This window comes from Peromyscus maniculatus, chromosome 13 (genome assembly GCF_049852395.1).
Source record: "Peromyscus maniculatus bairdii isolate BWxNUB_F1_BW_parent chromosome 13, HU_Pman_BW_mat_3.1, whole genome shotgun sequence".
Classification (NCBI taxonomy): Eukaryota; Metazoa; Chordata; class Mammalia; order Rodentia; family Cricetidae; genus Peromyscus; species Peromyscus maniculatus.
Genome location: NC_134864.1, coordinates 34,256,174 through 34,279,095, shown reverse-complemented (window position 1 = coordinate 34,279,095; position 22,922 = coordinate 34,256,174). Strand labels below are relative to the sequence as shown.

The 22,922-nt window shown below is 41.6% G+C and overlaps 1 protein-coding gene across 12 annotated transcripts in view; it reads right to left on the bottom strand.

The window, feature by feature from the left end:
* Nucleotides 1-22,922, bottom strand: part of Dock10 (dedicator of cytokinesis 10) — a 249,841-nt gene that overhangs the window by 194,320 nt on the left and 32,599 nt on the right. For 4 of the 12 annotated variants that reach the window (XM_076549960.1, XM_076549969.1, XM_042260041.2 and 1 more), the window contains exon 1: nt 5,381-5,614. The exons of 7 other annotated variants lie outside the window; for them this stretch is intronic. In XM_076549960.1, coding sequence (XP_076406075.1) covers nt 5,381-5,539 — 159 coding nt within the window. In that variant the 5' untranslated portion in view covers nt 5,540-5,614. Of the gene's footprint in view, nt 1-5,380; nt 5,615-22,922 lie in introns of those variants that run through there. One more of the 12 variants, XM_016009735.3, reaches the window with a different exon arrangement.

Here is a 22,922-nt window from a genome sequence, read left to right as displayed (position 1 = left end):
TGAGAGGAAGAGAGAAGACTTAAAAAAGAAGAAAACCTCTGGGGTCAGCAGTGATGGCAAGACACATGAAATTACAGGAATTAACCAGAGAACAGATCTACATAAATTAAATAAGGTATCTGTAAACTTTATCAGAACATGCTGTAAGTGGAATAAGAAAAATAATTCATGAATATTTTGGGTGACTGGGAAAATGGCTGAGTTGGTGAAATGGTTGTTGTACAAACATAAAAACCCAAGTTTAAGCTCTGGACCCCACATAAAAATGCTAACTATATATACACACCTGAAACCACAGGAGTGGCTAGGGAGAGGCAGGCAGATCACAGGGCCTTGCCTGTCAGCCAGCCTAGCATGATCAGGAAGTTCCAGGCAAGTGAGAAAAAGCGTCTCAAAAAATAAGGTCGAAAATGTTCCCAAGGAATGAAAGCAAAGGCTGACTTCTGTCTTCACATCCACAGGAACATACATCACATCCACAGGAACATACATCACACCCACAGGAACATACATCACATCCATAGGAACATATACATCATACCCACAAGAACATACACTACACCCACAGGAACATACATCACACCCACAGGAACATATATCATACCTACAGGAACATACATCACACCCACAGGAACATACATCACACCCACAGGAACATACATCACACCCACAGGAACATACACCATATTTTGAAATAATGTAATTATTTTTTAGTTTATCACTGAATTGTAATAGTCTCAGCTGTCAGGATTTATGTATCCCTTATAAATGGCAAAGGGACTAAATCCTTCATTTTCAAGTTTAGAAAATCTCTCATCAGCTTGGACCACACACTCAAACTACAATCATGAAAATCTCAAGCAGATTGCTGACTCACAGCACTTCAAATGAAGTTCTTTAGGCTAGACACCTGTATTCAAGTTCTGAGTGGGAATACCACATCTGCAGGACATCAATGTTCAACCCTTGTGTTTATCTCCCTCCTTAATTCATTCCTGTGAGATTGAATTAAGAGTTGGGAGTTAACCAAGCTTTTCATCTTGGTGTTAACTGCTCAGAGATGTCAGTCCACAGGTCCTCATTCAATTCTAGTCTATAAAACGATAAAAGGCATTGTTCTGGGTACCAATGAGGCAAAAAAAAAAAAACCCAAAAAACAAAAAACAGACTTGATCCCTGTCTATTTCCTATATATCAGTGATACAAGGAAAAGAAAAAAATATATATAAATAATAAAAGTATCAAAAGTTCAGTCCAGCCAGGTGGTGGTAGCACACGCCTTTAATCCCAGCACTCTGGAGGCAGAGCCAGGTGTATCTCTGTGAGTTCGAGGCCAGCCTAGTCTACAGAGTGAGATCCAGGACAGGTACCAAAACTACACAGAGAAATCCTGTCTCGAAAAACTAAAACAAACAAACAAACAAACAAACAAACAAACAAAATTCAGTCCTAGACAGGTTAGAAGGCAATACTTCTAACTGTGAAGTAGACTTACATAATATAAACAATATAGGACATTAGAAAAGTGAGCACTTGCCCATTCATCAATCATTTTTTGGTATTTACATTGGGCCCAGCTTTACTCCTCTGTACGAATTTCCTTAAAACTCTGGAGTCATACATCTAGCTTCCTACTTGACATTGCCAGCACAGACCTATAAAGCACTGATAACTCAGCACCTTCATAATGGACTTAGAACCTTGCTCCTGACCTCCTATTCTCACACTTTTCTACTAAAAGACAATTTGGCTCTGAATGTACAGGTAAAAACTCAATAGCAGGAGATGGGGAGATCTGTGGTGATATTTTATTTGTGCTGAAATGTGGTGATATTTTATCTGTGCTTTAATAAAGCTTGCTTGAAGATCAGGGGAACCGGCCAGCCATTTTAAGTAAACAAGAAGTCAGGCAGCACACGCCCTTAATCTGATCACTTATCAGGCAGGGTCTCTGTGTGTTCAAGGCCACACTAGGGAACAGAGCCAAGTGTGGTGACACACGCCTCTAATCCCAGTACCAACCATAGAGACCTGGAGGTCTATACAGACAGACAGTGACAAGGAAGTGAGGTAGCTGGGCTACGAGCCAATGAGAGGGCAGAAGAGCAAGGCAACAAAGGTGTGGGTAAGACAGGAAGTAGCTTGCATTTGGAAGCTGCAGAGTTGGTGAGGTAAGGTTGTCTAGTGATTTTCCCTATTTCCCTGATCTCTCTAAGGCCTTCACCCCTATATTTGGCTCCATGTTTTTTTATTTAATAAGACCATTTAGAAATTCGTCTACAGAGATCTCTCAGCAGTTAAGAACACTTGCTGCTCTTGCAGAGAACCTGGGTTCAGTTTCTAAGAGCTACATCTAAGTGGCTCACAACCATCAGTAATCCAGTTCCATGAGATTGGATGCCTTCTATGGGTACTGAGCATGCAAGTGGTACATGTAGGCAAAGCATTCATACACATATGATAAAAAATAAATAAACTCTTTAAAGAAACATGCACAACAAACACAGACTGCTGTCTTTTTCCCACAGTTTATAAGTAACTCAGTGCAAAGCCTAGTTGTTCGCTATTGAAATTCATCTAGAATCCAAACACTTCTCACTAGCCCAGGAGAAACCATACTGGACTTCAGCTAGAGTCACTACAATAGCTTTTCTGACTACTAATGTTCCCATGGCTCCTAAGTTTGCCTTCTGTAGCCCTAGAGCCTATTACTCTTTTCTAGAGACTCTCAAATTCATGAGTTGAAATTCAAATTCATCAGGTTGGAGGAAAGAAAGGTGGAGAGCTTAGGTTTCCATCTTTCAAAACTGAGGCACGCTCTTCATAGGGTCATCCCAGGTGATCCTCTATTGCACTGGTTCTCAATGTGTGGGTCATGACCCTTTGGGGGATCAAATGACCCTCTCACAAGGGTTGCATATCAGATGTCCTGAATATCAGATATTTACATTAACATTCCTAACAGTAGCAAACTTACAGTTATGAAGTAGCAATGAAAATCATTTTATGGTTGGGGGTCACCACACCATGAGGAACTGGATGAAAGGGTCACAGCATTAGGAAGGTTGAGAACCACTGCTCTATTAAAATAAGTCAGAATTTGCTGAAAGCACAGATTCCCAGCATCCCCACTAGGCCCAGAGGTCAAGGATCTACATGCATAGAAGCCTCCATATGAAGTTGGAACAATCAAAGATTATCAAAGCACCATCTTGGATGGTGGCCAATGCTCTCATTAATAAATCTGTCCACTAGATATTACAATCTTATAGCGACACATCCAGAACAAAAAAGCCTCCTGAAATATACCATCGACTTCACACCTTGCAGCCAAGGCAGAGATTCCTGGTGTGTCTCTTCCTTGTGCTGCATGTGGGAATTCTCGAGTTGCCCTAGAGGACATTTTCAAGGGCCACAATGACTTTGTACCAGCATGTGTTCCTCTAAGCGATCCAAGAGTTTCTTATAAAAACTCAGTTTGTCAGTTATTTTCTTTGTGGTGCAACCAGGGTGGGAAGGACAATGGCTTTTGGAATCAGTGGGCCCTGTGGCCTGCAGAGCTGACATTCAGCAGTTCTTGGATGAGAACAGGTGTCCAACCTGTTGGGCCTCTCATTTGTCATCAGTGAGTTCGTGTTAAACATGTTAAACGTTCTCACCGAGACATGATAATTTTGCACACTGATGGGGTGCCATATGATATTTCAATCCGTATATTCACTGCATAATGTCCAGATCAGGGTAAACATTTATTTTTCTCAAACACCTGTCATTCACTTGTGGTGAAAAACATTCCAAATTCTTTCTTTTAGATTTTTAAATATATCGTATGTTATCACAACATGGGTGAATTCTTTTCGTTTTCAGAGTTTAGGACTTTTCATTTGTTTTAAAGTCACGGAAGCAAAAAAAATGATAAAATGATAAAACAATCCTTTACCACTACCAACACACACACACACACACACACACACACACACACACACACACCCCAAAAACTATTTGTTGGAAAAAATGGTTTTGTACAAGAGACAAAATGATATAAATTGAAAATGTATGGATAAGGGCTAGCTCTATTCATGGTGAATTCTTTGTCATACCATTAAATGCTAGTAAAAGAACTAGATAAATCAAAAGAATACTTAGAAAATAATAAATTGCTATTAAATACTTTAAAATATTTTACTTATTTTGAAAAATTGGTGTTAGTAACATACACATAAGTATGTATATAATCTCTAAGTATATTACCATTAATGAAAGTTAGGAAACAGGACTTTTTTGACCTTTGAGTAATCTCAAACCCTTTTAAGTTTTATAGGGATAATAAGTGTGAAATTGTTTGGACTTCCTGCTTCTGTGAAGAGCCCTTAATTCAAGAGTGGTACTGCTTTGTGAAAACTCAAATCTTGATTTGTTAAAAGAGTTGGTGTAGAAAGTTACACTGTGGTCACCTATCACTCAGAAGCATATCCAGGACCAAACGACTTTCATTTAAGAACTGTTAGTGCAACAGGTATTTTTCATTCATTATTTACTATATCCTTGAACACCAAAGTCTAAGAGAAAAAAAAAATTGTGTTGAAAGCACTCTGACTTTAATACATGCCCAGTTTTGGAAAGTTCAGCACACCGTTTATATCCTGACAGGGGATTTCAATGACTAAGCAGATCTCTTCCCCAAATCTTAAAGTAAGGAGTGACTCTGTACTTAATCCTCTCTGCTTGAACAGTGGCACAGAGGAGCAACACTACCTGACACAATAAAAGCACAAATTGAAAAATTATATAGTTTTACAATTAGCAAGAAACAACGTTTGAATGAAAACATCATGCGTTCCACAAAACTCTCAATTACTCTGATTTTGTGCCAAAGTTAACTAAGCGTTCTGAAAAAGCATTTCCGTTTCAGAGTCAGGAAAAGGACAGAAAAACAACCCCAGATCTCTTAAAGTTAGAGGTCTAACTACCAGCATCTACAAAATGTGATTGTTATAGGTGATACCCAAAGAAACCCACAATCTGGGCTCCTTTTCCAAATTAAGATTTATAACAGAAGCCACTGAAACTCAATGTCAAATTTCTTTTTGTTCTTTTTTTTTTTTCTCATGCGCAGAGTTAACATCATACAAGTGCTAGGAAGCAGAGGATTTCACAGACACACCACACATTGACATGACAGATCTAAGAAAGAAAACCACCTCTCTTAACAACAGCAATGCTCCTGAGAGATTATTTTCCTCCCAAACAGCAACAACAAGGCAGCAAACTTCAGGTCACACATATCTTGATCTGAAGCCAAACACCGAACCCTCCCAAATTGTAGCTTCTGTCTCCGTAATAGCAGTTCAATCCAGAGAGTCTGCCGGGAATACAGTACCATTATGAGGGTTCTGGGTCTACTCATTTCGTCGTCACTTTCAAGAGGCACGATTTCATGGGATGGTTCCTCCTGGCGCCTTCTACAAATGTGTGGACAGCTCCTCTGCACCACAGAGCGAAAAGCTTGAAGCAGAACAATGCTGGCAGTGCAGCCCATCGCTGCATCCTGGAGCCTACAGAATAACTTCTATGTTGATGCTATGTTTGAAAAACAGTGGCTCCTTGTCCCCGGAGCAAGCCTACACGGCAGCTGCAGCCAGCTCGCCCTCCAATCACTTCCTTGAGCTGTGATCATCTGATCACGGCCAGATAGCTTGGATGCAGAGATGGGGAAGATTTGATCCACAGAAACTGAACACACTCATCAACATCAGCGCGTTTCATCCAGAAAGGGTTTCTCAATACATTTCAAAAGCGTATTTTCTGTTCTTTACAGTGACTGTCTTGGATTCTTGTTTCAGAGCTTTGGGTAAACACATCTCTCTCTCTCTCTCTCTCTCTCTCTCTCTCTCTCTCTCTCTCTCTCTCTCTCTCTCTCTCTCTCTCTCACACACACACACACACACACACACACCATAAATCATTCTTCAAATTAAACAACTGAAAATCAGACTTCATGCTGACTCTCCTCCTCCCAAGGCAAAGGAAGTATATTGACTGACAAACTATAGTTTAAAAAATGTAAACATTTCAGAAGGAAGTTTTTCTGGTTACCTCATTAAGTCATCCGGGGTTTTACTTTGTACAAATTCCAGAAGAGGAATTGGCACCAGCAATGGAGAGTACCCTATGTCAAGATGGTTTATCAAAAGTATGCATGTGATAACAGACCATGTGAGAGATGCCAGTGTTCTGCGTGATTTCTTCTCAATGGTGTGGTTGTTCTGTTCCCACACACGCATTTCTGCAGCCTAGTACATTTTTATATTTACATAGGCAGTTTGCAGGGCTGAAAACCTCTCTCTCTATCTGAGGTCACCCAGTGCACTCTGCCAAAGTGACCTCTTAGAGGCAGCTGGCAAACATTTTAACATCCTATCAGTAAGAGCCAAGGCTTCACAAAAGCACACTGTGGTCTTTGGTAGTTAAGGGTCTAGTATTCCCTGACTTCTGTAAGACTAGTCACTTAGGAGGGAACCAAAGACGGATGCTTTGAAATCACATGACCCATCTGGAATGGCCTCAAGACCTAATGGTATACTGAAAGCGAATAGGACAGCAGGGGATACATGTGCTAAAAATATCTCATGGAAAATGGATTTTGCTTACAAATGAGGAAAGCATGAAATCCCCAGGAGAACTGTCAATGTTGGGATCTTTTTGCCAAGCTAGTTCTTTCAGCCTAACTCTCAGAGATTTAAATAAAAAAATCAAAACAAAACAATATTCTATTTAGTCTGGGGGCTCCTTGTGACCGAATGCTACTATATGCAGTTTAGCCAAGGTTTGTTCTGGTGTAAGGTGTGGTCGACACAGCCATACTCAAGTCATTTCCCCAGAAGCATATAGCAAAATGCTCAATTAGGCATCCATTACTCAGTAATCTGTCACAACACACTATCATTTTAATTGGTATGTCTGCCAGAGAAATAAAACATGTTTCTTTTCATGTTTTCCCCTCCTCTTTTAAGAAGTACTGACTGCCAATAGTTTTCATCTCGCTCTGTTTTGAGCAAACATATTTTAGTGCTGCCAGAGAAAGAAGAAAAAAAAATGCTAACGGCACTGGCAAGTCCTCAGCTTCCTCTGGACCTCTGTCAGCATGCCTGCTCTCTAATCTAAACCATTTCACTCCAGACGACTGGGGCATTCACTGACAAGAGGCCACCATTGAGATCATCTGAATACAGAAACCGAGTGGCAAGTGTGAGCCCCTGTCTGTGGATGTACCCTTTGAAAGATGGCCGTTCCTGCAGGCTCTACGAATGTGGGTGCCCACTCTACCCACCTCCTCCCAGTCTCCTAGTAGACCTCCCTCCAGTCCTCTGCATGGGTAAAGATCATCTGCCCATGAGCACATGGCTTATCAGACACAGCTCCAGCTCCAGGCTTATCAGACACAGCTCCAGCTCTAGGCTTATCAGACACAGCTCCAGATCCAGGCTTATCAGACACAGCTCCAGCTCCAGCTGGAAAATGGAGAAGACTCCTAGTTCAGTCACACACTCTGGGGTCCAAAGGCACACTTTGTCTCCTGAACTTCCTGCTGGCCACCTTTCTCTATATCTGACTAACATTTTGGGGTGGCTTTTGGAGTCAGATGTTTTGGCAGATGGCACAGTCTTTAGGGAACTACATGGGATGCTTTCTAGCTATTAGGAGCCTGTTTGCATCGATCCTCTCTTTGCCTCTGGGGAATCTGCCCCCATTATTGATGGGCTGCTAGGGAGGGGCTTACACTACCCTCCCCCTTCTTCCTTCCTCACTCCCTCCTTCTTTTTTTTTTCTGACTCCAAATCTCTATTTTAAGAGAATGCCCAATAAAACAGTTATCCACTGGACAGGGAACAAACTGGATGAAGAGTGGGAAACATGAACCAGACCTATTCAACAGCTCCTATGAGAAATTGCCACTACTCAGTCAGCAAAGCAGGAAGAAAGCGGCTAGGCTCTGAGCACTAAGACTTATCTCCAGGCCATGGGTGAGTCTGCCTAGGGAACATAGAAATATTCTTAAAGAAACATTCCCTCATATCAACATAGCATGTGCACTGGCAGAAAGGAAATCTTTTAAAATAAGCCATATACCCTTCATCAGGAGTCTGCTGTTTTTCCTATGAATCATTAATTTGGCTTCAAATAGGACCCAACCCGTACATAACTTACAGAGCCTTTCCTTTGCTCTCATTTATGTCCTTCCCCTAGCTGGACATTAGTTTATGATTTCATTAGACACCGACTAAAAGTGAACTCAGCAGGTGAAGTTTTCAGCTTCTTTTTCTCATGTGATATTGTCACTAACAACGTGCATTGCTAAGCCTCCCAAAGTGTTGGGAGTAAGATTTTTGAGTGGCTAAATACATACTGTGTACCGATTCATCCAGCATTTATAAAATCTTAAACCAATGCAGAGCGGGGGAGGGGGGTAGGGGGAGCTTGAGAAAGCCATGTCCTGTAGATGTGGATTAACCTTCATTTCCCAAAGAAACAAAAGGAAAGCTGAAGGAAGATGCCATGGTCAGGTTACCATGCCCTAGGATAGAAAGGTGTCGTAAGAGGTAAACTGAGGGTGAGCAAAGAAGAAGAGGAGGAGGGAAGGATGAGGAAGAGGAGGAAGAAGAAGAAAAGAGGAAAGAATTAAGGGACAGGATAAGAAGTCACTTCCCAGATAGCCCATTTTACCAGAAGGGTGCCTGCCCTTGAGTCAGAAAACTGCTCATTGCCTGGGAACTACTTATCCTGACTAGTTTACAGGGTTTTTAGAGTAGTTGTCTAAGATTCTTTGGCCTAAAGGTTCCTTAAGTGTAGGAGCAGATATTTCTACCACTAGGGTAGTATATCCAAAGGTCTTTTTTTTTCTTTAATAGGAGAGGAAACACATTTAATTTAAATAAACAATGCCAACTGAAAGTATTGGAGCTCTCCAGCTTTGTTAAATAATGTAGGAGTTGTATGTTTAAATCTATATATCTCATCTATCTTGCCACATATCTAAATCTATCCTGACCATCCTGGATGGGACTGGAGTTGGCCGAGATAAGGGTGAAGCATGGCTTCTTTGCCTTCCCAAATACTTGATGCCTCTGCGTCTTTTCCTGATAGATGATGTTGACCTGAAGCTGGGTTTTGGGAGTCTTCTGCTGTACTTTGTACTGCAAACCAAGACTGCTCATTGAAGGTTTTTGTGGTAGGAATAGAGATGAGTTTTAGCATTTTCTGGACATCCTGGTGACAGGTCCTTCATTGCATTACCCCATGTCAATTTTAGGTCACTATTTCAATACTATTTCAACTGTAATTGGAAATGCATGGGAATGTTGAGATTTTGGATTGTTGGGCTGAACTGTAAAGCCAGCAAATTCCCACGATGAAGATGGACTCCCCACCACATGGATACACTTAGAGAGAGGAGGTATTTATCCAGTAGTTAAAGGTTAAATGAGATCATAATTGAGGGGCCCTAATCCATTAAGACAGGTGTCCTTATACTAGGAAGAAACATTGAGGTTTCTCTTTCTGACTTTACATCCACAAGGTCAAGGAGCCACAGAAGACACGGAAAGAAGGAATCTATATAGATGAGAAGGAAATTTGAGTTTCCAGCCTCTAGAATGCAAGACAATTTATGTAGTCTAACCCACCGTGTGTGTGTGTGTGTGTGTGTGTGTGTGTGTGTGTGTGTGTGTGTGTGTGTGTGTGTGATGTGCGATGTGTCTTCGGGCCCATAGAGCTCATCTTCCCCATAAGCAGAGTTTGCAGGCCCAGAACTCTGACAGCAGATAAAGCACATATGTCACCTTCCATCTTCCCCAAACCACGTGAAGACATCATGGAGTAGTATAGAAGGGATGGATGAAAAGTTTGGGGTGGGGCAGTGGGGGTGTCCCGGCAGCAGGGGAGAATTTGAGCACCACTGAACAACCAACAGTGAACATGCTCACACTCATCAGTAACTAAAAGTGAAGGATTGAGGAGACAGGCAGGTTCAGCAGGAGGGCGCAGCACATGGAGTCTAGGAAGGACTCCCAGCTGGAGGAAGCAGGCAAAAGGATGAGAGAAATCAAGAGGAAAGCCACTTTATCATTCAACACACCAGAGGCTAACAACACTTATGGAAGGAGGAAATTTCTTCTACAACACCTAGCACCCATGTGTTGGTATCTCACAGAAACCCTCTGGTTTGGCTTGGGCAGGGGCAGTATCTTGCTTTCTTACCAGTCTGGTTCATACATCTTTGACACACTGATTACTCTAAGAGTTTTACCAGAGTTTGTCAGTCTGACCAGATTAAGAAGGAACCTTCCAATGTCTATCTGTCTCCAGAGCAAGATACACCAACTATGGAGGTCTTGCCACAGATAGCTAACTTACAGAAAAATGGACCATACATAGAATCAATATGTCTGAACACCATGGCTCCAGTCTAAAGAGATTATTGTCCTGATGATAACTTGGTGGGAAGGCAGCCATTGAGCACAGGGTACTAAGTTAAAAGGAGCCTCAGTCTCAGAATCCAGCTGAACCAAAGGCTTCATGAGCAGTAGGAAATGTATCATCAAGGAACTTGACTAAATCCTCTGAATCTCAGTGGTAGCCAGTGTGAAATGAGCACATATCCTTTATAGATGAGTATATTAGTGTAACTACTACAACTAATATAAGTGATATAACTGAAACAGAGTCTGGCTCATAGCAGTTATCGAGAGATCAGAAGTAGTGTTTCTTCTGCTAGTAGGGTGGTACAGGCTTGCTCGCCTCCCTTCTTAGCCTCTGGGTTCAGTATGGAAGTGGTACTGCCCCTCAGAAGCCTCCTCTGGCCGACCTTGCCTCATAGCCCTCAGCCTCAACCCATACAACTGTACTCTATTGTCTGGTTCCAACACACAAGCTGTAACCTTCTGATTGATTTAATATTACATGATATTTAATATCATCTGTAAAAGCTAAGACTTTGTGTACTTGGCTGACTACTATATATCCTGTGTTCCCTTTGCACTCAAGCCTATGTGTGATAATAATGTGATTAGTTTACCAAGAAAGCACAGCTGCACAGAGCACTTACCATCTTCTCAGCACATTCATTTATTTATACCTCCACCTGCAGGAGAGCACTATGCTCACACCCCCTGTGCAACTGGGGAAACTAAGGCACAGAGAAACTAAATGGCTCAAAGAATTGTAGCTACAGCAAGTGGCAGGCTCAAAATTTAAATATCGTCGCCCGCTTCAGAATCTCCTTTTACAAGCAATTCTGAATGTTAAACATGTCAACTCTAACTTTTGTCTTCCCAAAATAGGTTTATACTAGACAAACTTGGGCATGATGCACAGTATCAAGGAAGCAACCCCAGAGAAATACCCCTTTAGGGCTCATCTGTACCCCATAGAAGACTGTGAGAATTCTTGGATCACAACTGCACAGGGAACTTATCAGCTCTAGAAAACTATTGGGGGTGAAGATTGGTTGAAATCACTTTTTAATGGGGATTTAAATAAATTTAAATGCAACAAATTTGATAAAAAAAAATTGAAAAATGAAAAATGTGTTTACCATGAGAAACATTCACTAGCAGGAATGATTTCAGTCATCCAACCAATATGGCTATGGATGCATATATTTGGAATGTGGAAACGCAGCTGGCATATTATGCAATCCTTTGCTGATCTTATTGATATGAGAAGATGGATAACACCAAAGTGCCCCCAGAATGGAGGTCCTGGAGATCCAGCCAACAAGTTGGCCACATCACAGGACATGAACTACTTATCTTCGGAGACAATGACAACCTGATGGTGATCACCATATATGTTGACAGAGCTTGCTTCCCTTCCAGACTTCATGTAACTGTCTTGAGACCCTATGTACTCTGTTGAGTTCTGTGATGGGAAAAAGAATGGTAAAAGACCTAGAGACCATGGCAGCAAGCCAGAAAGCCCATCTGTTTATTTAAACTATAGCAGATCTTTACATGGGAATGCCTTGAAGTTTTGTGGGATGAACAAAATCAATCAGTAGAAATATAAAGATAAAATCATCATTATCATCACCACCACCACCACAAAGCTCTTGATTATACTGGGCTTCTTGTTAGATTTCTCAGAGATTCAGCTGTTTCCAAGCCACAGTGACCCAAAGGAGGAGTATACAAAAAGATGAAAAGAAAATAGATTTTAGTTCCAAGTCAAGTAAAACCAGTTCACAGGATCTGGCTGTTTTCCAGGGCAGGAACTACGAAGGATTTTTATCCACGTTTACCTCCAGATGGTAAGTCCTCTCACACAGGATCTGAATTAAATGGTTAGGAAGTGTGCATTGGGGCCTTCTTAGATGCAACATGGAAACCACAAACATCAGAGTGATTCTCCCTAGGGCATCAACCTGCTTCTCTTATGTCTACTTCAACTCAAGGGCTTGGCACGTTCGTGCACTTCAATGGTAACCTATGACCTATTTTTTCCATATTTTTGTTTGGAGAGTTCTTCTCTTTCCTTCTTTCTCTCTTCAGTTTCACTTAATTATGGTTGCTTCCTTCTTCCAGGCATCTTTCCCATGTGCTGACCGAGTTGTACAATTATTCACGTTGGGAGCAAGCATGTGGTTCTTTTGTTTTAAAAACCCAGGTGTGGTTGCCAAGCCCTCCTTTATCTTCATTTCCTTCCCTTTGGCACAGGCACAGCACAAAAGCCAATTATTCTTCTGTTGGTACATTTAGATACATCAAAGAATTATCCTTCATTCTCTCTAAGTGAGCTTCCTGTTGAGCGCATGGATAATTTAAATGTTCCATTAATATCATGTAATACATTTCTCAGGTGTCTATGTTACATTGAGCACAGTACATCTTTCTTCTTTTCTTCTTAATGATGTAGGAGTTAAGCAAAAATTCAGGAAGCAGACTGCCGAAATGTAAGTTCCCATGGAGTCATTTGCTGCCTTTCTCTGCCTGAGCAGAGATTTAAAGTGCATGTCCTTGTCTGTCAAAACCATGAGCACTTACGGGGACCCAGCACACATGTCAAGGGCTCATCCCAGTATCAGATACAAGGTAAGTATCCTGTACATCTCACCATCGTTGAAAAAGAGAAGACTTAAGGATTTCCCAACATTTCCTGCTTTCTCCCCACCTCCTCCACAGTGTTTTTTTTTCTTTTCTTTTTTCCTACCTGCGTTTTCTTTGTCCATGGACACATAATGTTCCTTGAGTGATGGGGGAGTAAGGATCTTAGATATGCCTCCCCTGTGCTTTGAAGTTAGTTTCCATGGTAATGGGTCACAAGTTCCAGAAGCGTATGCAGTCATTTTCCACAAGTAAACAAGTTTAAAATATTATAACAATGCTCGGTTAGCTTAAGGTCTCTCATTTTGCAACCTCAACTATTCTAATCACAGCCAAGTCCCAGGAAGGAACAGAGAGAGCTCTAGCTTCTGCAGAGCTGGGACGAGGTGGCTCATGTTTTCTTTCACAAAGCTTATGGGAGCAGCTTAGGGTGCAGGTTCTCACACTGTCTCTACTACCTTACATGGGTCCTTTTAGAGCTTGCTGAACTGAACTCGCAGTAGCTTTTGGTTGGAAACAAAACAATTCCTGTGTGTCTTCTGATCCAATAGAAATATGGAGCAGTTAATTAGAAATAGAAGGATGTTCCTGTTGAAGGCAATCATGCATCGTGCCAAAGGATTGTGGTAACTCCTGCCATCAAGCCAGCCTACTGAGAACCATTAGCCAGACAGGACTTCAGCTGTGTTCCTGGTGGGAGATATGATGTTGCATCATTCCAGTGTGGAATCTAGGAAGTGGCTCAAAACAATAGATATGAACTTTGAGGTCAAAGCCATCTGACTTTGAATCCTGGTTTTGTTGTCTGGAACGTGGCTTCAATTTTCCTCAACTGTCTGATAAGAGTTGTAACAAAAAAGGAAGTTGACTCCATTGGTCATAGATGTTGTGGAATACCATTTTGACTATATAAAGATGTTTTATATTAGTTCATGCTATGGAATATTACTTTAACTTTGTAAAGGTGTGTTACATTTCTTTATGCTGCATTTGTTTAACTATGTAAAGATGTGTTGCTGTTTCACCTTGCCTGCCTAAAGCACCTGACTGGCCAATAGTTAGGCAGGAGAGAAACAATTGGAGGTGGTTTACTTGTGTTTGTGGTTCCAGGTCTGTACGACTCTATGATGGTGGAGCAGAGGTATGGTATAGCTACAGTAACAGAAACCCGAGAGCTTACACACTGAACCATAAGCAGAGAGAGCCCTGGTGACCGCAGGAGTTTTTAGACTCTCAAAGGCCCATTCCACCAACACACATCCTCGAGCAAGGCTGAATCTCCTAAATTTCCCTAAACAGTACCAGTGACCGGGGGACAAATAATCAATTACCTGAGCCTATGGGCGACATTCTTATTTAAACCACTACAACCAGACAGAAAGCAGTTCTCTGACAATTAATTAGTGCTTGCTGGGAATATATTGCAATGGTAACACACACATTCTGTCTAACTCATTGCAGCCCAAAACACCCCCCCCAAAAAAAACCCAAAAATCAAAATTGTAACAAAGGCAGTGTATAACACTGAGATAAATATTCTTAGCTTTTCTTTTACCATTACTACTAATGCAACTATGCTTATTGTTGCTACAGTCTCCCAATTAAATACCTAAAGGGCACATAATGGTCCTGCAAACCAAGGTACAAAGACAATACTCAATCAAAGGGCAAAGTCTTGGCATTAGAATAAGATACAAGGTCAAGGTCAAGGTCAAGGGGGGCGCAAAAAGTGTTATTGGCTCTATGTCACCAGTGAAATGGGCTCCAGTACATGGCTGAACAAAGTTAACTTAAAGTATGAACAACCTACAAAGGAAATGATTGATTACAAAGGAAAGGACCAATGATAGCCAACCCACCAAAACTAAAAAGATTAAAAAAAAAATCAATGGCCATGGTATCTGGGATCCATCCATGTTGTGAGCTGTAAACAGAATAAAGGTCGATATGAATGGCATAGTGTTAAACCCTGCATGATAACGAGGACTCACAAAGACACTGATGCACCAGGGAAACCGGATGATGTCCAGTAGCCATAGCACAGCATTAGAGAAATTTATGAGACATTCTAGAAAGAATTTCTACTTTGACAAGTACTTCTTATGGTTAGCAATAAAAAGTTAAGTAATTGAGTAAACTGAGCTATTTTCAAAAGTTAGCAATGGGGAAAATATTCTCAGATGACACTGGATAAATAAGCGATTAGCTGTACTTTCAGTGCTTGTTCTATTTTATTTCTCATGCTCGCTTTTGCTTTTTGAGTCGTGGCAGGAATTAACCACCCACGTCCTAAACATCCCCACTGAAATCTAGTTTACAATAGTCATGAGCTGCTTTTCAAACATAAAGATGACAGTCTTCAAAGCCTCCAGTGTTCTCCCAAATCAACTCTGGAGATGGGGAAGCTGGGAACCTGAGCACACCAGAGCTTTGCTCTTTGCCAGACTCAAGGGAGGAGGCCAACAAACCCTAGATTAAGATACTTGCAAGGAAACAGGACAAGCCAAGATTTAGCCAAGAATGGGGGCATGGGTAGTCATACGGTAATGTTCACCTTCTCTTGAAAACTTCTTGGTTTTAATAAATCTAGTTTATTCTGCTGGCATGTGAAGCCAATGTTGTTCCTCAAGAGGCCGTGTGGCCTTCACTCTTACCTGAGGTGGTGGAAGACCAGGGGTGAGGGTACTTCTTTTTATTATTATTATTATTATTATTATTGTTGTTGTTGTTGTTAAGAGATTTTCTATTCATTTTACATACCAACCACAGATTCCCCTCACCTCCCGCCCCTCAGCCTTCCCCCCCAGCCCCACCCATCCCCACCTTCAAGGGTACTTCTTAAACGAGGGTACTTCTTAAGTGATGGTGAATAAATGAGATCATCCAACAAGATGTGTGTGATAGGAAAAGCCCAGTGGAAGAAGTCCTACAATTTAGGAGCTCACTGAGAAACACCCATAGACTTCAGTCACATGGTCAGTGAAACCGATGTGCCTTTCCATCGCCAATGGCACTGGAAGTCAAGCAAAAGCAGAAATGTCCGGTAGTGGGTGGAGAGAGCCTCTGGCTTCCAGCATTTGAGAAGAGAAGAATGCAAGGCAGAATGCAGGATGTTGGTGTTTACCCTTTAGGCAACATGTCGTTATCCTGTTTTCTATTCAAATACTGAAGAGAACAAACAGGAAGAAGGTTCATTTTTCACAAGGAAAGAGAACTGAAATTTGACCATGGAAAGTGTCTCCCACCTCCCTCCCCTAAGCCTTCTCTGTCTTCCACTCAACAAAGGTACAATGCCAAGCTGGCAGATGGCAAAGGCACAGCTCAAGTGGAACTTCTCTCTGAGACTTCTTGGTTATGGGAAGGGAGTGGACACATGGCCACCAGACTAGCATTGCTTCTGCCTTGAAAATCCCTTGAACAAGGATGCACGAAACATTGCCCAAATCAAGCTGTATATGTTCTTAGGGTTTTAGAAACATGTATATGATCAAGATGCAATCTCAACTACTTTGAAAATTACCTCAATTGAATCTTAGCCAGGGTCTGGTTGCCACCCAACAAAGGGATGAAGAGACACTCAGGAGTGTACTGTGGCTAGCTGTTACTGTCCATGGATCTCTGCACAGCTCTCAATACCAGAGGCAATGTGATTATATATATATATATATATATATATATATATATATATATATATATATATATTTGTGAAATTCATTCAGTGTATGTGATTTATTTTTAGACAGGGTCTCACTATGTAGCTACAGCAAGCCTGAAACAGCTATGTAGACCAAGCTGCCTTTGAGATCTACCTGCTTCTGCCTTCTGGGGACTGGAGTTAAAAGTGTGTGCCATCATATCTGGCATGATTTTAAAAAAATAAATAAAGAGCCTATAAAGTGAAAGTGGGAAGCATCCACAGAAAAAGTCACTAAAATATACCTACATCAAGGTTTCCTCTTTCTAGTAGCTTCCACATTACCATGATTTAGCCAATAATCCTTACTGGTAATGCCTGTTGAAAGCTTCTCTTCCAGGGAAGAGGTTATTGGTTCATGCCCAGTGTCAGCAGACAAGGTCTTCCTGCCTGTCTGTATATGAGACACGTCACTCTTTCACTCACTTCCTGTAGCCTTCCCTCTAGTTTTGGATGTAGATACCCAATGTTGGAGAGCAGAAACAGGTATATCCTGGGGCTTGTTGCTAGACAGCCTGGCCAAGAAGTTCTGCTGAAAGACTATTTCAAAGACGAGGCGGAAACAACAGAAAGAGAAACTCAAAGAGACTTTTGGCTCCAAGAGAATGTGGCCCAGGACTAGATGATGCTAGACCTGAAGGGAGACCCACAGAGGGAAGACTGGTGACTGAAAAACACAATAAAGAAACTGAAAGGAGAGGAAGCAGAAAGTGATTATGTCAGCATGAAGATATGGACACATTCTGCCAAGCAGAGATGCCTTGCTCCAGATGCCTCTTTTCTGTGTTTTCTCTCATGTCAGGTTCCAATGCCATAAAATTCTTCTACACTGTCAGATTTCCTAATGACTGGCACATACGTTCTCATGTTTCAAATACCTCAGTTCTTAATATCACCCCCTCCTTGTGGCTGCTACTTTCCAGGAACAAAATGAAGGGGACTGGACAAACAGTGACCTGCTTCCCATTCCCAGTTAGAATATTACTTACTATAAGGTTTTCATATATTTCTTTAAAAATTTGCCTCTGGGGCTGGTATGTGAGTCAACACTAACAGCTGAATGAAAACGAATGAATGAGTAGCAAACACATATCCCCAAAATGTCTCAGAAGCATCTGGGATTTCTTGGCTCCACACTGTGGTGTTATTTGTATGTTCGTTGCTCTCTTAAAATATTTACATATATCCACCCCACGTTCTCCTTTTTTTTTCTTATGAGAGGGAAGTTCTTGCGCTTTCAGCCCCACTTCTATGAACTCTTGTCTTCCAGGGTCACATTCTGTCATTCACTGCCCTCCCCTCTACTGGTTCTTCCTGATAAATAGCCCTGAATCTTCTCCCCCATACAGAATAAACAAAATAACATCCCATTTAACCTTGAAATTTCTGTGACACTCTTTGGCCTTCCCTCATTGGCAAACAGCGAAAAAAGTTATCTATAGACCCTCTCTTCCCTTCATCCTTTGCCCTTTACTCTCAACCCAAGGGTGTCTGCTACCAACACTCAATTCCATCAAAGAGGTGCTGATCAGCTCCAGGAAATGGTTTTAATACAGAAAAGGGATTGTGGGAGTTCTCAGATGCACTTTCCCCTGCAAAGTGTTTTGCTTGAACTCTCACAGTTAAACTTCTTGTGAGGGTTGTCCCTAGGATGGCATTAGTGATGCCACTGCAGGAAGTGATACTCGACTTTATGACATTGGCACCTCAGCTCTCCTCTGCTGTCTCTTTCTTCCCTTCCTCATTGAATTAGTATTTACAGGGTGCTGGTGGATACTGTCCTGTGTATCCTGAGACTAGAGTAATGCACACAGAGAAACAGACAGCAGCTTATAAATTGGTGCAAATATTTAAAAAAATTATCAAGAGGTAATATTATGCATAGATATCATTTGTTTTGATGGATTCTTTAAAATGTTGCCTGATTTGTTGGCAATAACTTTGATAAAGAAAAATTTAAGTGTAAAAAAGCAACCTTTCCCAGGGTCCCAACCCAAGAGTTTTAATTTTACAGAACCTAACAGTGGACACTAATCCATATTGCACAGCATAGCAAAGGCTCAGAAAAGCTCAGCCATGGGGTGAAAGCATTATCATGTGTAGCACCATAGCATCCCTTGGATCATTCTTCAGACTGCATTCTGTCTGATGTCACAGGGCACTAAAGCAATTAGTATTAGACTCACAAGTGACCTTGGGACAGAGAAATCACAGTGTTTTCAAGGGGGAAAGAATATGACTTTCAATTTCACACTCCTTTTATGCAAAAACACTGCTGTCTCTAAGGAAGACACGTGAGCCTTTTGAAGCCACAGGGTTATGCCTTATCAGCTGTGAAACAGCACTGAGATCACCTCTCTCTCTCTCTCTCTCTCTCTCTCTCTCTCTGTCTCTCTCTCTCTGTCTCTCTCTCTCTCTCTGTCTCTGTCTCTCTCTGTCTCTGTCTCTCTCTCTGTGTCTCTCTCTCTGCCTCTCTGTCTCTCTCTGTCTCTCTCTCTCTCCCTGTCACACACACACACACACACACACACACACACACACACACACACACACACCAGTTTTGCACATCATAGAAAACTGACTTCAGTAGTTTCACTGATGCACTTTCTAATCATCTCCTGCTGGTTAAAAAAAAAAAAAACAAAAAAAAAAAACAAAAAACTCCAAGGGAAGATTCCTGAATTTTAAGGTTCTCCCAGCATCTAGAAATAAATGCTTTGTTCGTCGTAATCTTACAGAATCATTACAATCATTATCGAAACCCTTCATGGAAAACTTCATAGAGAACACCCCAATAAGGGAAGAAGTCACTGCACTGTTCTGAGCATTTTCTGCCAACATTTCATGGAAAGTAATAGTGCCACTCCTGTCAGAAGGCCAAGAGAATTTCAACACGTGCACAGTGTTTCAAGGAAGTCCATGTCAACAGCAGGGCTGGATAAAGGGACTGACATGGGCCAGCTAGTGCCTCTGAGAAAGGCACAGAGAACTCAAGCTATTACTAGGGAGAAAAACCAACCACTAGAAAATGTGTTCATTTGGCTCAGAATTTGCTAATTGAAGAACCAGTCTACTAAAAATGGCTTAAAGCTATTTTATGTCAACAAAAGGCAGATGAGGACTTTTATGGGAATTGGTATGTTATCTTCTGAGTTTTAATCACCAAACTATGGAAAGACAAAGCTCATTCCATTCCGACTGCCATAGCTACCACAAACAAGGTGTCATACTCAATATAAATTCATTTCTCATATTTCCAGTGGATAAAGAAGTCCTAGACCAAGGCACCATAGATTTAGAGTCAGGAGAGGAGTTTGCTTTCAGGGTCACAGATGTCAATGTCTGTGTCCTCACATGCTGGAAAGAGCTGCCTCGGGCTTGATTCCATTGATGAGGACTCTGCCCTGTAACAATCAGACTCCAAATCCTTCCTCCTGGTTAAATTGCCTCGGTGTTCAGATTTTAACACTTGAATTCTAAAGAGGCTAGAAAACTTTCACACCACAGTGGCTATGGAGGGCCAGTTAATTCCACTCAGAGGTTTAGATGTGGTTTCTTAGAAGCTATTCGCTCTAGGTCCTGAATGTTGGGTAACGGATATGGGTAGAAAAGGGATAATAAGTTCCTTAAAGATGAGAGACTGGCTTCAGGAGCAAACAGCCTTAGAAGGTAAATACTCCGGCCTTTTCCACATAAGCATCGCCCCCTGGTGTCCACGGAGAGAGGACGCTTCAAGCACAAGCAGTCTTGTCCTATTGCCTTGTAAGAAAGATAGGCAGTGGTACCAGGTCCTGGGCTCGTTGCATGAGTTAGCTGTTTGAAACCTGGGACTTATACAGGGACGCTTGGCTCAATCTGGGAGGAGGAGACTGAACCTGCCTGGACTGAGTCTATCAAGTCGATCTCAATCCTCGGGGGGGAGGCCTTGATCTGGAGGTGGTGGGAATGGGGGGTGGGCTGGGGGGAAGGGGAGGGGGACAGGAAGGGGGAGAACAAGGGAATCTGTGGCTGTTATGTAGAACTGAATAGTATTGTAAAATAAAAAAATAAATAAAAAAGAAAGAGCAAACTGCTGTCTCCAACGCCATTTACTTAACTTCTCATTCCTCCATATTTTGATCCCCAGTGCACCGCTGATAAGGGCAGTAACAGCATGCAACAACAAACCTTCTCAGTGAGAAGTAGAAACTGCTTCTACTTCTAAGAGTACATTATTGACAGACATATAATAAATATTTTGGTTTTCCTGGCAGAGATTTGATCAATTGTTCAGTTCTCCTGAACACTGACAGTGGCCACACCACATCTCAGGAGGATGCTCATACACTCAGGCCATTAGTCATTGATATCCACATATGCAGATGGAAAGGAACTAGTGACAGTCCATGTTTCTCACAGCTTCCACCACGGGAGGAGCTGAAATTGTCCTAGACACTCAGTAGCATTGGCATGGCCAGATCAGTGTGATCTGTACCAGATGGGCAGATAACAACTAACAACAACAACAACAAATGACATAATGACGATGATGATGATGATGGTGACGATGACAACGACGATGACATCAAAACCCAAAACCCTTAAAGGGAAAGCTGTGTGAGTTACACATTCCACATCTATTTTGAGGGTGGTAACCCATTTAGGAAGGTGACATCTTTGAATCAGTGTTTGGGATAAACATCTTTGTCAAACCCACTCACCAGAGTGCTGTATTGTATGAGAACTATCCCAGCAAAATGTTTCACTCCATGAGAGGGAAGAGATCCATAATTTTGAAATACTTCCTCCCTGAGTTTACTGAGTTCATGGTTAAGCAAATGAAGGTTTTTTGGGCTTGGAATGTAGCTCAGTAGAGTATGTATGCCGAGTATGTAGGAAGCACTACATTCAACTGGAGGTGTGAGCACATGCCTATATCTTAGTCAGGGTTCTACCGCTGTGAAGACTCACCGTGACCAAGGCAGCTCTTAAGAAATAAAGCATTTATTTGGGAGCTTGCTTGCAGTTTCAGAGATTAGTCCATTATCATCATGGCAGGGAGCATAGAGGCAGGCAGGCATGGTGCTGGAAAAGTAGCTGAGAGTTCTGCATTTATCCTGACCCACAGGCAGAGAGAGACTGAGCCTAGCATGGGCTTTTGAAACCTCAAAGCCCCTCCACCCCAACCCTGGTGACACATTTTTTTCCAACAAGGCCATACCTAATTCAACAAGGCCACGCCTCCTAATCTTTCTCAAAAAAAAAAAAAAAGCGCCACTCCCTGGTGACAGGGCCTTCAAATATACGAGCCTACAGAGGCAATTTTTATTCAAACTACCACAGCCTATAATCCCAACTCTTGAGAGGTAGATGTAGGAGGATCAGAAGTTCAAGATTACCTTCCACAATATATGGAGTTTGAGGTCAGCCTTTGCTACAAAGGACCCTCGCAAAAACAAAAACAAAGAATTGCGTGTGCAAAGGCAAATCCCAAACACAGAAATAAAATTCACTTATTTTATTTTTGAATGAAAAGTTGTTTCTAATGACTGTCTTTGTGTTACATTCTACAGAGCAGTGTTTATATTTCATTAACATTGCTGAGCATGAATGGTTTTCCAACTTGCTAAATCTACAAGGAATACTGTATTTTACAAGTTCTCTAACATGCAGCTACACTGTCAAAATAAGGTCAAGGATCTCTAACCTGTGGGAGAATGAAACATCTTCCTTCCGTTTGGAAACATCCAAACTGGAATCTCATAGCTGCTCATTTGTGAGTCACAGCAGAGCCTCCTGTTAGAGGCAGTCTCCTCTCCCAAAGTAAGTGTTATAATAGCAAAACAAAGGGATATTTAATAACTAGAAAAATGATGACTAACATTTCTCAAGCTGCCCGTATGCTTCCCACTTCTTTATTTAATGTACGATACAAATATCTCGTTACCACTATAGTAGGCTAAGTAGTACCCTTTCCCTCATGACTTGCCAGGCCTAATCTCTAGAACACAGAATGGGGGCTGTCTTTGGAAATACCTGTATTTAGACATGAACTATGGTCTGAAGGTAAGAGCACATTGGATCATGCAGAGCAGAAGATTCATAGAGAAGAGAAGAGAAGAGAAGAGAAGAGAAGAGAAGAGAAGAGA